The sequence below is a fragment of the Triturus cristatus genome, chromosome 3_2 (genome assembly GCF_964204655.1).
Source record: "Triturus cristatus chromosome 3_2, aTriCri1.1, whole genome shotgun sequence".
In the NCBI taxonomy this organism is placed as follows: Eukaryota; Metazoa; Chordata; class Amphibia; order Caudata; family Salamandridae; genus Triturus; species Triturus cristatus.
The window spans coordinates 1,046,576,832-1,046,593,662 of record NC_140584.1 but is presented as its reverse complement, the minus strand read 5'-3'; the positions used below and the strand labels follow the sequence as shown (position 1 = coordinate 1,046,593,662).

Genomic DNA, 16,831 nt, shown 5'->3' with positions numbered 1-16,831 from the left:
TCGCCAATTTCTTCGCAAGGAGCGTTATTTCATTTCAGTACTCGATTTTTCATGACAGTTAATTGATTCTGGCTGAGCAAATACATATTGTACATTGTATTCGTATAAAAACAAGCTCCATGCCTGGGTATCCAATATGACTTGTGAGTGTGGAAGATTGAACTGAGAACCATTTTAAAAAAAAGGCTACAATTTTTTTTATATTCTGGGATCCCTTTATTTTCAAAGAGAAGTTTGTGATTTTAAACATTAACACCACATTGACAAATTGTTTGTGAACACTGTGCATTGAACACAACAGTCATGAAACATTTCTAACATGAATACAGTTGTCTGCTGAAACTAGAGATTCCAGATCTCTCCAGGTCATCTGGATAACCTGTTTTCCATCCAGGGCTTTCATTTGACAACCCAGCGGGTTCTGGGAAGTATTAGTCTTGGTGCATTGTATTTGAAAAAATTGAGTTAATTCTCCTGAAAACAATGATTTGAAATTTTTTGTTTAGTTAGGTTTTAATCACTGAGTTTTATAAACTCAATAACTCTGCCTATTTACCCAATTCCGTTAAACTTTAGAAGAGAAAATCCTATCTTGTGTTTCTATCTAAAGGTACATTTTAAAGAAAGCTTAGAAGGGTATTCAGTTGCACCTTAATGATTCATCAGAGCCTACATCCTCTGTAGCTTTTTATTGGATTATTATAAATGAAAAATGAATGAAAGTGGGCCAGTGGGCACTGCAGCTTTACATAAAGAATATGTTCTTTATTTTTTTTCTACATAGCTGGGACTCCTGCACACTTGGCTGTTTCCAATATCTTACCTGTTTGACTAACATTCAGTTGGAATTTCCTTTTATATAGCATTCATTGTCTTCTGGTATAGGGTTAGTCTCTATCAGTTGGCTTAAAGGACTTTAAAGCTGATTTAGAATATCCCTGCCAATCATAGTTCAGACACCATCTGCACCTATGAGAGAAACCATCCAGGGGATTTCTGTTCAGACTGGACAGTCTATCCAGAATGCAGGGTAAAATGTGCACTGCAATACAATTGCTGAGCTTGATATCCTGGCTCCTAAATTAATCTCATTATGGTTATTTAAAACTGTTATCAGAGTGTATGAATATTTTCAAAGAAGCCAAAATGTCTTCCACCATAACATCATTCACATTAAAGTGAAAAATGTCTTAAATCTGCTTTTCAACACAGTCTGTTGAGCCTATGAAATAACAGATAGAAATGCTATTACCCTGCATTCTAAATTTGGCAACATCTGACTTGCAACTCTGTGTGATAAAGGGTGACTTGGCAGCAGTCTCTTCCTGAATGAAGAGTCTTTCCCAGGATTCCTTCTTTACTATCCCAGTGATAATAAATCTCTTAAGAGAGTTGTTCCTTGGTTAAACAAAATACCCATCTCGTGGATCCTCCTTTTATGCTAATGCACAAAGTAGCGTACAGCATTGTTTTGGAGGGTTGCTTCCCTAGTGCTGTCACATTTGCATGCATAGTTAGTAAGAGCCATGCCATGTGTTCTAATGATATTCCATAGAATAAAGGTTGTTTTAAGAACTCCCTCACTTTTTTTCTCACATGGTGTTAGATTTTCATGTAAATCCAAGTGCATCACTTCCTAGGTGTTTTCAAATATATTCTCTGCAGTAAGAAGGTCCCTTAACAGCCATATGTAAAAGGGGTTTTGTATGTAGACACAACGAAGCAGCCTAAGAAGTACAAACATTCTTTGTAAACTGTGGTGCCATCCATACATGAATAGTGACATCCATGCTAAATGGTATCCTGTATAGTAGCTTCCTACCAAAAGGCAAACAAATCCCTCACAATTCTACCACATAAAGGACAGCCTTGCTACAATTCCTAGAAAACATCCCTAATGGTAACATTATCAGAGCAGCTACCTGAACATTTGTTCATAGTTTTGCAAGGCAAGATACTGCTCCTTAGGTTGAACAGATTGCAGTAGCCGTTTATTTAGATGTCATTTATCTTCTTGCTGTTCACCTTTGTTTCACTCTTTGTTTTTCGTTTCCTGATCAAGTTTTCATGAGTGTCAATGAGAATTCCATGTTAAAGTAAGTCGCAACCTATCCTTGTGGGACACCGAATTTTTACTTGTTTCCTAAGATCCAAATGTGTATTTCAAGACAGGCTAGGTAAGGAATCCTAATTGCAAAAAAAAGAACTACCCGTCAAGTCCAAAAATAGCTTTTTTGAAAGCACAGTGCAAGTTTCCTTACTGTAAAGCGGTGGATCCTATCTTTTTCTTTCATGCTTTTGTTTAACAAAAAGAAGCATTAAACTGCTTTATGTGGCATTTAAAAAAATGTAAAGGCTTGCTTGGTTACACTTTAAAATATAGGAAAAAGTGGCTTTAGATACGCATTGTACTTTTCTAAAGTGTTTTGTTATTCTGCAGATATCCATATCTGTTCAGGAATTCCTAAAAGATTTCTATGATGGAGAAGTGGACTTACATCGTGTTAACTCTTTTTGTGCTGCCGACTTGAAGTGATTTAATCAACTACATAAAAATAGGTTTCCAAACTGACCTGCAAAGAGATTTTCATCCTAGAAAGATTGTGAATATTTAGTGCAGTGAATCTGTCTCACAGTTTCCACTTTAATTTCTGACACTGAAGAGGAATATTGTAATTCATAGCTTTCTGTTTCTTCATCTGTTGGCGTAAAGTGTATCATGAAACAGCACCCGAAAAAGTGTGTATGTGTGTCCCCTTCATTGTGGCTAGCAGTAGCTGTTTACAGTTAATGTGGCAGAGTTGTAAGATTATTCCTAAGCTTCAATACCTTGTGTTACATTTTAGGGGAGTCAAAGCAGAGACTACAGATTACAGCCATCAACAGGTGCTCCACTGAAAAAGAGTTCAGTCAGGAAAATAAAACTAAACCAGCAAGCAAACTATTCTTATGAAGGTGAGTTTCCAAGTGGATAGTCTTGGTTCTAAATTGAATTCCCTGGATAGAAAGAATGCTATGCATGATGTGTGTATTCACCTAACGAAGAAAGATAACTCGCCTTGAGGGGGTTTCTTTAAGTTCCATAATGCATTCATGAGTGTCTGCCTTTCAAATACAATTTTCCTATCTTGCTTTATTTGTGCAGCTCAAGACTATTTAAAAGATGTGACTTCTGAAGGCTTGAGTAAAGTAACTTTAGAGGTGATGAAGGAGTCAGATTTGGAATTGTCTAAACCAGCGATCCTGGAAGGGGTGAGGAGTTCTAAAAAGTATCTCCAAGATGATTCCCTGCGCCTTTTTGTGGCACTGTTTGAATATGATCCAGTAACAATGTCGCCCAACCCTGATGCTGCATTTGAGGAGCTACCATTCAAGGAAGGGCAGATAATAAAGGTGAGCAGACTCTTGTTATGTGTGTGTTTAGCATAGTGCTATTTATGCTGCATGGATTTATTTTTTTTATGGTTAAAGAATTTTTTCATTTTATTTGACTCAATATCCAGTCTAGATAAATCACTGTCCATATCCTAGGTGCTTCATAAATGTTATGTTTGCCCATGGATGCGGGCACACTTTGTCACTTGCAAATATCTTTTATGGTTTAAATCTTTTATTTACAAGCCTCTAAGACAATGGGATACACCAATAAAACAGTCTTATCTAGCTTTCATATATTATATGCCAGTCTGCATTGCAGATGTCTCTTAACTTAACATGTGGATTTTACCTGTTATCTTAACATAATAATAGCAAAGAAACGAAACACACTTCCACCAGTACTTAGTGCAAATGTGGTTGACCTTGTTGTAGGGAGGAGTAGCTATACCTCTTCATCTTGTAGTCATCGCATGGGCTACTCCATCTCAGAAAGCTGGAGGATGCACAAGTATTTGGTACAGTTAAGCTCTCTGAATTCAGTGGCCAAGAGACTGAGAAATGGATACCATATTTCGCAGAACGAGGCCTTAGATGTTGTGAGGGTGGCAGACATTCTTTCCATCCCTAGTATGTACGATATCCTGTGGAGCCAACCAAGATGTGTACGAGTAGTAGAGGACCGCCAGTGTGTGAGAATGTTCTGAAGCGCTGCTCCGAGTGCTAACCCCATCTGCCTATCTCTGCGAGATTTAAGTGGGAAGGTCAATGAATTGGGAAGGCCCAGGACTATATAGACTGGAAACCGGGGGATCTGAGTGTCAAAATGTGTGTCCATTTCGTCCAGTATCTGGGTCCACAACGCTGCAATCTTCGGACATTCCCAGAGTATGTGGAGAAGCATGCCTCTCTGACTACATCCCCTCCAAAAATCAGGGCTACACTCTGGATTGCCTTTGTTAAGGTGTACCGGAGTCATATACCAGTATGTTGCTATTTTAGTGGCTGTCTCCATTCTAGCTGTGTTCTTCACAGTATGTCGGGCTCAGAAGTATATCTCCCCCATTCTTTAGGTGATAATTCCCTTCCGAGGTCCTTTGGACACCTTCGTTGACTGTGTGTAGACTGTGTGGGGGCGGGATGGCCCAATAGGACTTAGAGTTCTGAGATCAGCCGTCTATCTGTGGACTTGGTGACTAGCCATTTCTCATACTTGGTAAGGCGTCTTCTAACAGTCGGTAGATTGGTGGGGTGCAATAGCCAGTGGCTCACCTGAGGTATCAGAGTCTTTCAGATTCCGGCAGGTTGTACTGTTGACGCAATTGCGTGAATGTGAGGATTCCCGTCGCATCAAACATGTGGCCTGCAGCATTTCATGGTGTCCGATACCAGGCCACAAATGCCCCCCAATGTAAAACTGGGGTAAAATCGCTGTTTTTGAATAGTGGTATCATGGGGGATGGGAACGTATTGAACCCCCCACGGTCCGCCATGGAGTCCCACACCTCCACCACAATCTTGGTGATGGGGGAGCCCATGAGGCTCTGCGGCCTGTCTGCTCTTTTAAGAAACGAAAGCCGTGCAATTGCTCTATCTTAGAATAACCAATGTTTTTCAGACTTCCCCCTATTCCATTCGACTGGGTACCTCATCTGAGCTGCCTGGAAATATTTCTTCAAAGCTGTGATATCCAACTCCCCTCGTCTGGCCTCAGATAACACAAGCTCTTCCTCATGCGAGGTCTCGCCTCAAGCCACACAAACCTATGAAGCTCGCTCTGTAGTGTGGGGAGCACCCCCTGGGGAGGGGAAACTGTAATTGTCTAGAAAAGATATAAAATCTTCAGTAGTATGGACATTTTGAATGGTTGCGATTCACCTCACAAGGGTGTGGTTATGGTTCTTCCAACTGTGTAGCTCGCCTTTAATTTGCCGTAGGAGGGTGTTGTAATTTGTTGTGGTGGTTTCAGTTACTGAGGGGGCCAGCTGAATCCCCAAGTATGGGAGGGACCCCTTCACCCAACCCACTGGGCAGCTGTCTTTCAGCACGGTCAGGTGTTCGCACGTGACTGATAAGGCCATAGCCTGGGATTTCCCGACATTTATCTGGAGTCCCGATGCTAGACCGAATAAGGATAACCCCTCAAGAAAGGCTGGGAGAGGGGTAACAGGATTGCTTAGGGAGGCCAATATATCATCTGCATATAGGCTAACTATACGTCTCTCACCTCCAAAGGAAATACCTTCAATTTTTGGATTATATCCACTGTGCTAGGGGTTCTATGTACACAGCAAATAGCAGGGGTAACAAGGGGCACCCCTGCCTGGTACCTCTACCTATAGGAAAGGGAGGAGACTAGACCCGTTAACTCTAACGTGGCCATGGGGGAACCATAGCAACTCGTCACCCAAGCGCTGAAGTGGTCACCGAATCCAAAATGGGCCAGACTCTGCTCCATGTATTGCCAATGCGCCCTGTGGAATGCTTTTTTAGCATCGAGTGTCAAGAGAAGGGATTCCAGGCTTGTGTGATCCGCCTTGTCAATGAGATGCAGAATGCGTTTCGTGTTGTCACTACTCTACCTACCCTGTATAAATCTTGCCTGGTCAGAATCAATGATGCCCGGCATAATGGGACCCAACCGAGCTGCTAAAATGCTCATAAAGAGCTTGATGTCTATGTTTAGCAATGATATAGAGTGATTAGAGCTACAAAGTTGCTTATTTTTCCCTGGCTTACTACAATAGATGTGGCCAGCATGGTCGGGGGGACCGAGCTAGAGCCCCCAAGAGAATTAAATAGTCTCATAAAGATGGGAGCCAGGACCTGACAATGTTTTATAAAAGTTGGCAGAGAATCCAGCAGGGCCCGGGGATCTAAATGATGTGAGGCGGGAGATGGCGGAAATAACCTCCTCGATCCTGATGAGGGTGTCTAGCGAAGTTGCTTGAGCGTCGTCTATTCACGGGGTGTTCTTCCCTTTCAAGTAAGTGTCAATGTCCTGCGCTGTTAGCTCCTGGCTCTCATATAGTTCAAATAAAAATTCCAAAACTCATTCGCTATTTGTTCATCACCCACTATGTCTCCTCCCCCTTGGGACTGCAGGTATTGAACATTCATCTGCTGTCTTCTTTGGGCCCTCAGTCTATTGGCTAACAGTCACCCTGGCTTGTCCCCAGTATATAGAAGGAGTGCTTTAGGCGTATTAGGCGTGTATTATCCAGTATTAGGGGTGTCTTTCATAGATTCACATGCCTGAATCATTCCCCGTCGTCGAGACGGGAGCCTCCGGTACATAGAAAAGTAATGTCCTATAGACATACATAGAGAAAAATAGGCCTAAGGGCCTCCCCTTAGTAGCCTATCCTTGTCCTATGTAAAAAGGACCAAACTCTTAGAGCCAGCCAATCAGCTATCACCTCCCTCTAGAACCTTCCTGACAGGAGCCTCAGTCCCTCAGATTTTCTACCGCACGTTGTGCTAGGGAGTCTCCAGCCTGAGTTCTCCTCAGGATCTCTTCAAAACCAACTTGTTCACTTTTAAAAGTGAGTTCTTTCTTCAAAAATCTTGAACAGGATTACTTCAAGCCACTTATCACTGCAGTAAGTGATTTATTTCTTCAAAATTCTGGCATGTCTGAATCCCAGAAGAAAGCCCTTTTCAGGGCCTGCTCTTCATGTGGGAAGAAAAGGCTACATGTGGATGACAAGCATGACCTCTGCCTATATTGCCTTTATCCTGACCACATACCTAAAGACTGTAAGATATGTAGGTCTTTCCCTCACAAGACCTTGAGGGACAGAGAGGGTCGCCTGCTCATCTGGCTGGACAGGCTTAAGGAGAGGGATAATGTGGAATCCTCAGAGGGAACCTTTTCAAGGACCTCTGAAGTCCCCCTGAAGAGGCCAAGAGTGGCGTCCTCTGGCCCCTTAGACACTCCTCCTATGAAGGCACAAAAGAAGTCTTCAGAGGCAAGATCGACAAAATCTTCAGTGTCTGAAAAGGATTCTCAGGCTTTTAAGAAGCCTACCCAGTCGTCCAGCAAACTTGCGACATCCTCCTCAGCGCAAAAAAGAGTTGTGGCGCCAGTTTATGTCTCCACAGCGACGACGACTGTGTTAACGACGACAGCGTCGTCGGTCTTCTCGTCGACGACGACCACTCCTTCATCGTCGTCAGCAGGTAAACCTATTCCATCTATAATACTGCTGAAGCCGTCGTCGACGTCCAAAAGCTCGTCGACGACGAAGATTGTCCCGTCGACGACGACATCATCGATGAAGAGCCCCCCGTCGACGGGAGTGTTGACGACGAAGACGACGAGGACGTCGACGAGGAATGAATCGTCGACGAGCGCATCGTCGACGAGGAATGAATCGTCGACGAGCGCATCGTCGACGAGCGCATCGTCGACGAGCGCATCGTCGACGAAAGCATCGTCGACGAAGGTCATGCCGTCGACGAGGGTACCGTCGACGGAGGAATGGTCGTCGACATTGGTCGTTACTGAGCCATGGAAGAAATCCAAGCTGATAGAAACGTTGTCTATGACCCTACCACCGTCGACAACACCAATGACGACGGCAGGGGATCCTGCAAAAGGTTCTGTGTCTGGCAAACTGACCAAGAAGCAGATTACACCAGAAACAACGTCACCAAGTAAGGTGCAAAATCATTTGCCTACGGAGATTCTCCAGAGTGAGGAATCTGAAGAAGAACTCCTGGATCAGGCTACTTCCCCTTCAGACCTTCACGGGAAATGTCAGAGCACGGACGAAGAACAGGAGGAGATGAGCTACCAGGAACACTCTTTCCGAGCTCAGGTTCGCACGGAGGTCACCCCGATGGTATGCCTTCCCGTTTCAATTGTAAATGACCTTAAATACCTTATCCAGGACTACAAACAGCGTTTCCCGGAATCACCGGCAACGGAGACAGGGGGCCCGACGCCTACTACAAATACACCAGCGGCCGCCCCAAAACAGACACGGCCAACTACTCAGGTCCGCCATGAGAAAGTGCCACCTCAAGTGATAGAATCATCAGATGAGGAGGCTGAAGAAATGGAAGAGGGGGAATGTAGGAAGGTGGATATCTGACTATGGTTACCCCCAACGTTTTGCCTAGTGTCTAGCTGGTTTTTCGACTTAGTTGGCCTGAGATCCTGCCATTCAGGGTCTCAGGCTGTCTGCTCTCTCTTTAAAATGAACTCCATGTACCCTAGGTACATAACCAATTGGTAAGGATCACCTTATTGGACCCTGTACAGTGTACCCTAGGTACCCAGGGCATAGGTGTACCCTAGGCCTCCCAGGGGCTGCAGCATGTATTATGCCACCCCTGGCCTGGCCTTCCATTTTGACACAACTGGCTGATCACTCAGCTGGGGCAAGGTCGTGTAATCACCCCTTGCTTAGGTGTAGTATTCCTATACCTAACTTACATATAGACACATGTGTACCTATCAGTCACTCCTATGGCAGGCCTTAACAATCCTGGAGGCAGAGTGCTTGGTAACATGTGAGATGGTGCTCTAGCATGAGCTGAGCCTGTCTGCAGCTTTCGGAACCATGTCCTTATAGCTGTTCTATGATATAGCCTACCATATACTCTTAAAGTGCCTTATAATCTTAAACGGTTATGGTAACTATGGTTTGGCTTTATCGAAACATGTCGTGTAAGGTGTCTAACACTGTGGAATAATACCCCCATACCATTTCTGGAAATGAGGATATTATTCCCCCCTTCTAGAGGGAAAGACATGTTAAAATCATACTTCACTGTTAGCCTCTGACCAAAGCCTCAGCATCACAAAATGGATGCTGCTGCCACGACACAAGTCTGACCTCCTGCTGCTGGGAGTGATCCCAGCCAGGGAGGCCTGGACAATAGGTTTCCTGCTTGGGGAGGTGCTAGCACCTCCCCAGACAGCCCTTAGTGTATTGGGGCAGGGTGGGCTGAAAGGAATGAGACATGCCTGGGGCACACAAGGTGTTCCTTGCATAGTCCAGTTCAAACCGGCGCTGGGGCACTCCAGCCCCAGCTCTGGCGCGAAACTGGACAAAGGGAAGTGGGTGTAACCACCCCCTCCCAGGTCTCACCCATAAGGCGTGACCTAGCAGGTATCCCAGCCCCCCAGATTAGTATAAGAGTGGGAGTTGGGCCTCAAGACTTTAGATTATCCTGAACCTGCAAACTTGAACAGAAACTCTGGACCTTCGACATTCGACGAAAGAAGAAGACTGAAGAATCTCCCTTGTGGCCAAGGAGTGGCTACCCTGTGCAAACAGGCACCATCAAGAGACTACCCTTTGCTTTGCCCGAGTTCTACGAGGAACCGACTGCAGAGCCCGACCAGAGCCTTGACTTCCAGACTTCTCCGACCCTGATCCACATCCACAGCAGAGCTGAGATCCGTGGAGGCGAAGAGAGACGTGGGACCGGCTACCTGGGAAAAGTGGCTAGTATCTTCAAGCGCAGCTTCTGAGGCACCCTCGAAGTTGTGCACCGGGGATTGAGAAGCCACAACCCCAAGCACCATCTGCACCGAAGACCAGCCCCCCACACTCCACGAGTCCTGCGTGGGGCCCTTCTGCATTTTCCTGCTTGCCGCGTCTGTCCGGTTGCTTGCCCGCTGGCTAGTGGCCTTTGTGACGACGCATCCCGTAATCTCCAGCGCTGGTTTGGCTCCTCCAGACTGGCTCCTGCTCCTTTGAAAAAGAGAAGCATCCCAGACCTTCCTGGTCTGCACAAGAAGCATGTCCTCCATTCTGCGTGGGTTCCGCTTGCCAAGGCTTGGTGAGTCCTAGTCCAACTTCGACGCCGCCGACAGCAAGAGCCTTCGTGGGACAGCTCGCCTCCTGGTCCTGGTCGTCCTCGACGCTTCCTGGTCCTCGTGGCTGCAGCGACAAGCTTCACCTCCACCTGCAATCTTCACGACATCGCCTGGTTCCTTCCTGGTTCCACGTGGTCACTGGCTAGTGACCTTGACTCTGTCCCTTCTGCTTGCAGGTCTCCTCTCTTCTTGATCCCAGCCTTGGGATCCACCGGACACTCTTCACTGACTGCCTGTCAGCATCTTTCTTTAGGCATCCATAGGAGTCGACGACGAAACCCGACGCAACTTCACCCCTATGCACCCGCAGCCTGTGGGCTAGGTAACTTGGGTACTCCGGTGCTCATCAGGATAGTGACTATCCTAGTGTCTAGTTTTCCAGTCTCGACTTCCTAGCTACTCCGGAAGTGTCCTAAATCTATCTATTTCTAAACTGTACTATTGCTAGTGACTTTTACGCATTACGCGTGAGTGTTTCCACTCTGCACCTGAATCCCGTGGGCCTCCCTCTTCCTAGCCTTTGGTAGTATAGTGTAGCCCCAGCGATTCCCTAGGCCTAGGCCTATCCTATTTCCGTGACAGTGGTCCTTATACCACTTACTTAGTATATGGTTTGCGTGGCCCCTAGGGCCTAACTGTATTACTTAACTGTGTGACTTAATGTATGCATAAATAAGACTGTGTTGTACTTACCTCTAATCTCATAAAGAGTGCTGAGGGTCTGACTAGAATAAATACACTTTATTTTATATATATATCTGTTGTGGTGTCCTTTCATTTGGTATTCAAGGGATTATATATGGTATCACAGCTGGCTTCACATGCCATTCAGAGTTTAGCCTAAGACTGCTCTTGTCCATGCTACCACTAGGATAGCTGGTCTATAAGGTTGACTTTACAACCAATCACCATAAGGGTATTTGGACTGATATAAGGTGTACACTAGAACTAGTGACATCATACATCAGGCCAACTTCTCACATTGGTGAGCAGCGGTTGGGATCTGAGCTTGCTGTTGTAATACCATTGTAATCTTGAGATACTAAATTGAAAGATCACACAGATATTGTCTAGGTACATATAACATAGATTATAATACTTAAGTCCTACTGGACTTAGTGGTTGTAGGTTGAAGGGAGTAACACACCCTGACTACAACTACTAGAGAGGTTTAGTAGATACAACTAGTGTAGGTAGGTGCACACACCACACCCTCACTAGAATCATGTCCCTGAATGGAGATCACACTGATGCTCCCTCAGGAGAGGAGAATCCTAGACAGATTCCCTCTAGATATGATGCATTCACTTTCCAGGAGATGAGACAACTGTGTACCTCCAGGAGATTAAAACAGGGTTCCAACCCTACCCTTAGACAGCTAGTGGAGCTACTGGAGGCCTATGATGCTGAAAGAGCTGCCAAGTATGGTGCCATAGCTGTAGATAAGGGTCTACCCACCACAGAGGAGTCAGATGGGGCTTCAGATGAAGAGGTAGACAGCCAGGGCCAAGTAGGAAGACTTAGCCAGGCTAACCTAAGCTTACATGGGAGTTTGCATGGGGTCCCCCCATACAGACCCCCAAGTGGGCTTAACCAGAGAAGCAGGAGGGCCAGATCCCCTTCAAGGGAATCCATCCACTCTCATGTCTCTAGCATCTCTAGTGCTTCCTCTCACAGGGGAATGACTTCCCCTGAGAGAAAGGAGCATGAAGGCAGAATGAGGGAAGCTAATCTGAGTATTCAGAGGGAAGAACTTGCCCTTGCCAAAGAGAAGCTTGCTCTGGCTAGAGAGCAAAAATTGTGTGGGTCAGAACCCACTGGTGGCAGCAACATTCCTAGAGATAGGGATAGGTCTTATGACCATAGAAACCTAAGCAAGATAGTCCCCCCATATCAGAATGGGGATGACATCCACAAGTGGATGACTGCTTTGGAGAGGGCCTGCAAAGTACAGCAGGTACCCCAGAGTCAGTGGGCAGCTATCTTGTGGCTCTCCTTTTCTGACAAAGGTAGAGACAAGCTCCTCACAGTCAGTGATGAGGATGCTAACAATTACAAAGTCCTGAAGAGTGCTCTAATAGATGGGTTTGGCTTAACCACTGAGCAATATAGGTTGTTGTTCAGAGACACCCAGAAGACACAGACACAGGACTGGTCTGATTTTGTGGATTGTGCCTCTAAGGCTTTGGAAGGTTGGTTAACTGGCAGCAAGGTGCAGGACTATACAGGATTGTACAACTTGATTATGAGGGAGCAGATCCTTAGTAATTGTCAGAACCAGCTTCTCCATCAACACCTGGTAGACTCAGATTTGACCTCTCCCCAAGAATTGGGAAAGAGGGCAGATAAATGGGTCAGGACCAGGATTAGGCCTAAAAATCAGGGTGGTGACCAAAAGAAAGATACCACCAAGCCTCAAGAGAAGGGTGGGGATAAAGCAAAAGAGAAATCTTCCTCAGGGCCCCAAAACTCCACACAGGGTGGTGGGTCCCAAGCTCCCTCCTCTACCACAGTTAAAAAGCCTTACTGCCATGAGTGTAAAACTCCTGGGCATTGGAAAACTGACAGCAGTTGCCCAAAGGCTAAAAACAAAACTTTTCCTCCAACTACTCCTGTCACACCACCTATTACTGTCAGCAGTAATCCCCCAGGTGGTGGGAGTGCCCCCAAAAATTTGGTTGGGTTTTCTTGGGGAACACAGGGGGATCCTGGCTTAGCCAATTCCCCTACAGCAGCTACTCTGGTCTGTGATGGTGGCATGGGGTTTGCCAACTTCACTGCCTGTCCCAACACTTTGGGTAGGTACAGACAGGAGCCCTACATCAATGGTAGAAAAGCTGAGGCCTACAGAGACACTGGAGCTAGCATCACTATGGTGGCCCATAGGCTAGTTCCCTCTGAGCAGCTTTTGCCTGGTTTCTCATACCAGGTAACTAACATTGATGGCAAACAGAACAGTCATCCCATGGCAGAGGTATGTCTCAGCTGGGGAGGTGTCACTGGCCCTAAAAGGGTGGCAGTGTCTCCAACTTTGCCTGTGGACTGCTTACTGGGGAATGGCTTAGAACTCTCAGCTTGGGCTGGAGTTGAACAAGACACCCATTCTAAAATGGTAGGCCTTTCAAAAAAGGGTAGTGGGGTTGTGCCAGCCACAACCCCTGTCCAAGTAGATTTCCTCCCTGAAAAGGTTGGAAGGGCAGTGGTAGCCACAGCCCAGGCAAAGACAGACTTCCCTGTAGAGATTGGCAGAGCTGTGACAGTCACAGCTCAAACCCAAACTGAGTGCCTCCCTGAAAAGGTTGGCAAGGCTGTAATGGTCTCAGCCCATACTCAGACTGACATAGGTGTAGTGAAGCCTGAAACTATGGATCACTCCACACAAACAGAGAGTAGTGGGGAGGAAGAAAAGTCTCCCTCTCCCCAGACACTAGGAAAAGGTCAGCCTCCTCAGGGATCTGACCTCACCCCTTGTGAAGGAACTGCCCCAGAGGTAGCCAGGCCTGGCCTGGCAGAGCCTCTGATGTCAGTGGCCCCTTCCAAGGTGAGACCCAGTCTGGTGCAGGTAGCCTGCCTCTCTCTACCCTGCCTCAGTCAGCCCAGGGCTGCAGAGGTCAGGGAGGCCAGTGGACCCCAAGAGGGCCCCTGTCCACAAGAACCCCCCCATCAAAAGAATGAGGATTGCCTGGCTAGTAGCCCTAGCCAGGTGATGGGTAAAAACATTCCTGAGGGATCCCCTTTACAGGTAGTTAGGGACCTCCCCCAGAGGGATTCTGTTGGGCACAGGCAACCATGGGACCTTAGGGCCCCAAACCTGACCTGTCCCTCCAGTAATCCCACAAAAGGGACCCAGCCTCCAGCTTTAGGTAGCCAGAGGCTGACCCTGAGAGCACAGTGCAACTCAGTTAAAGAAAGAAAGGCATCCATGGTGGAGGATGATTGGAGGAAGCTGAGGCCTCACTTTGAGGACACTCATTTCAGTACTCCATCTCAACACCAGCCTTTTACTTTGCAAAGACACACCCAAGGTAGAGATTCCCTATGGTGGAGACCCTATGATACCTTTAGGATGAGGGATTGCTTAGTGGACCATGAGACAGGGGGTAACCATGCCAGTGCTGGTTCTTCCTTATATGGCCACTTAGGCAATATAGGCTTACCTGGTCAAGGACAGCCTTATCTCCCTTCGTTTGGGGGGGGGGGGTTGTGTAGGAAGGTGGATATCTGACTATGGTTACCCCCAACTTTTTGCCTAGTGTCTAGCTGGTTTTTCGACTTAGTTGGCCTGAGATCCTGCCATTCAGGGTCTCAGGCTGTCTGCTCTCTCTTTAAAATGAACTCCATGTACCCTAGGTACATACCCAATTGGTAAGGATCACCTTATTGGACCCTGTACAGTGTACCCTAGGTACCCAGGGCATAGGTGTACCCTAGGCCTCACAGGGGCTGCAGCATGTATTATGCCACCCCTGGCCTGGCCTTCCATTTTGACACAACTGGCTGATCACTCAGCTGGGGCAAGGTCGTGTAATCACCCCTTGCTTAGGTGTAGTATTCCTATACCTAACTTACATATAGACACATGTGTACCTATCAGTCACTCCTATGGCAGGCCTTAACAATCCTGGAGGATTCATACATCAGGCCAACTTCTCACAGGGAAGTCCAAGAAGACCACACGGATCACGATGAGGAGGAAGAGTATGTGGCATCTTCCCCAGCTTCACCAAGCAGATTCGCCGCCAGTGGACATTGGCGGTTTCCATAGAATAGTGGAGAGAGCAGCGAAGCGATTTCATATGGTGATGGAATCGACTGAGACCGAGTGCTTCTTACATGACTTCAAGGAGCAAACAAAGAAGACAACAAAGTCGATCCCAATAATAGAATTTCTCTGGGACCAGGGAAAGAAACTGATGCTGACGCCGGCCTCTGAACCTGCGGTTGTTCCACGCCTGGATAAAAAATACAAGGCTGCAACCACAGCGCCAGCTTGCCTTAATGGGCACCCGAAACCGGATTCGGTCGTAACCCAGGCGGCCCAAAAGAATTCTCGCAACCCTTCCTCTCCTCTGTCAGCCCCACCGGACAGGGAAGGCAGGAAGTTGGACAAAATCGGTAAAAGGTTTACTACGACATCGGCCATGACCATCAAGGTGGCCAACTCCATAGCCCTGTTAGGGCGTTATAACCGCCAGCTTTGGGAAGATATAGCCCCATATATAGCGGAACTGCCAGACACAGTTCAGGAGGAGGTTAAGGCACTGCTTACGGAGGGTCAAACCTCGGCAGCTGAGATCATTGATTGTGCCATAGATGTAGCCATGACGGGCTTTCGACAACTAGCTGGGGCAGCAGTCCTGCGCCGTCAGGGATGGCTTAAGGCAACATCATTCAGGCAAGAGGTGCAGACGAAGGTGCTGGACATGCCCTTCGACGGCCAACACCTTTTCGGGGACAAGATTGACGAGGCGCTCCAAGCGATCAAGAAAGACACTGATACTGCTAGAGCACTTGGTACTTTGCAGGCAAGGAATCAGTCCTTTCGAGGCAACAAATCCAGGGGCCAGTCCTCCTACTGGGGATCCTATCAAAATAGGTCCTCATATTCCTACCAGAATAAATCCCAGTACCAACAGAAGGAGCAACAAGGTCGTCAGACTTCTTATGGGAGATCAAACTTCAGGGGCAAAAACCAGAAGAGGGGCACTGGCGGACGCCAGTGACCAATTACTCCAGCCAGTCCAGCAACTATATCCCTCATTAAAGATTGGAGGAAAATTGACCCATTTCCTAGAAAATTGGCATCTCATCACCACAGATCGGTGGGTACTCCAATTAATAAGATTCGGCCATTCCCTGGAGTTCACCACCATCCCACCTGCAACCCCTCCCCGCAGGCTTCCGCACAAACATCTACGACTGCTGCTCCAAGAAATATCTGCGATGTTGAAGAAAGGAGCGATCGAGCGAGTTCCATCGTCTCAAAGAGGGAAAGGATTCTATTCCCGCTTCTTTCTTATACGCAAGAAGGAGAAAAAGTGGAGGCCCATACTAGACCTCAGGGCACTCAACTCTTTCCTGAAGAGTCAGTCGTTCAGGATGGTGACGATCCAAGAAATACTAGGCATTCTAGAAAAAGGAGATTTTATGACATCTTTGGATCTCCAGGATGCCTACTACCACATCCCGATACTCAAGGGGCACAGAAAATTCCTGAGATTCGAGGTGTCAGGACAGCACTACCAATTCAAAGTCCTACCGTTTGGCCTCAAATCCGCACCGCGGATTTTCACCAAGTGCCTTTCACCTGTGGCAGCTTTCCTGCGTCAAATGGGTCACCAAGTCTTCCCCTACCTCGACAACTGGCTGGTAAAGGCACCTTCAGCTGCAGGCGCGACCGAATCCTCCAACGCCTGCACCAATCTTTTTCAACAACTAGGATTGACTCTCAATCACGAGAAATCCTGCATGTCCCCAACAAGAAACATCACCTTCCTCGGGGCGACCTTGAACACGGAATGCGCAAGGGCATTTCCTTCAAAGGAAAAGGAAAACAAAATAATATCTCTGGCCACGGCTGTGGCATCAAAGAAGTCCCTAAGAGTTCGAACCTACAAATCA

General features: G+C 46.9%; 1 protein-coding gene across 4 annotated transcripts in view; it reads left to right on the top strand.

Moving 5' to 3' along the window:
- The window catches only part of TSPOAP1 (TSPO associated protein 1), a 3,327,443-nt gene that overhangs the window by 2,357,771 nt on the left and 952,841 nt on the right, over window positions 1-16,831 (top strand). For all 4 annotated transcript variants that reach the window (XM_085649739.1, XM_085649737.1, XM_085649736.1 and 1 more), the window contains 2 exons: window positions 2,847-2,955; window positions 3,146-3,393. In XM_085649739.1, coding sequence (XP_085505865.1) covers window positions 2,847-2,955; window positions 3,146-3,393 — 357 coding nt within the window. The remainder of the gene's footprint in view (window positions 1-2,846; window positions 2,956-3,145; window positions 3,394-16,831) is intronic.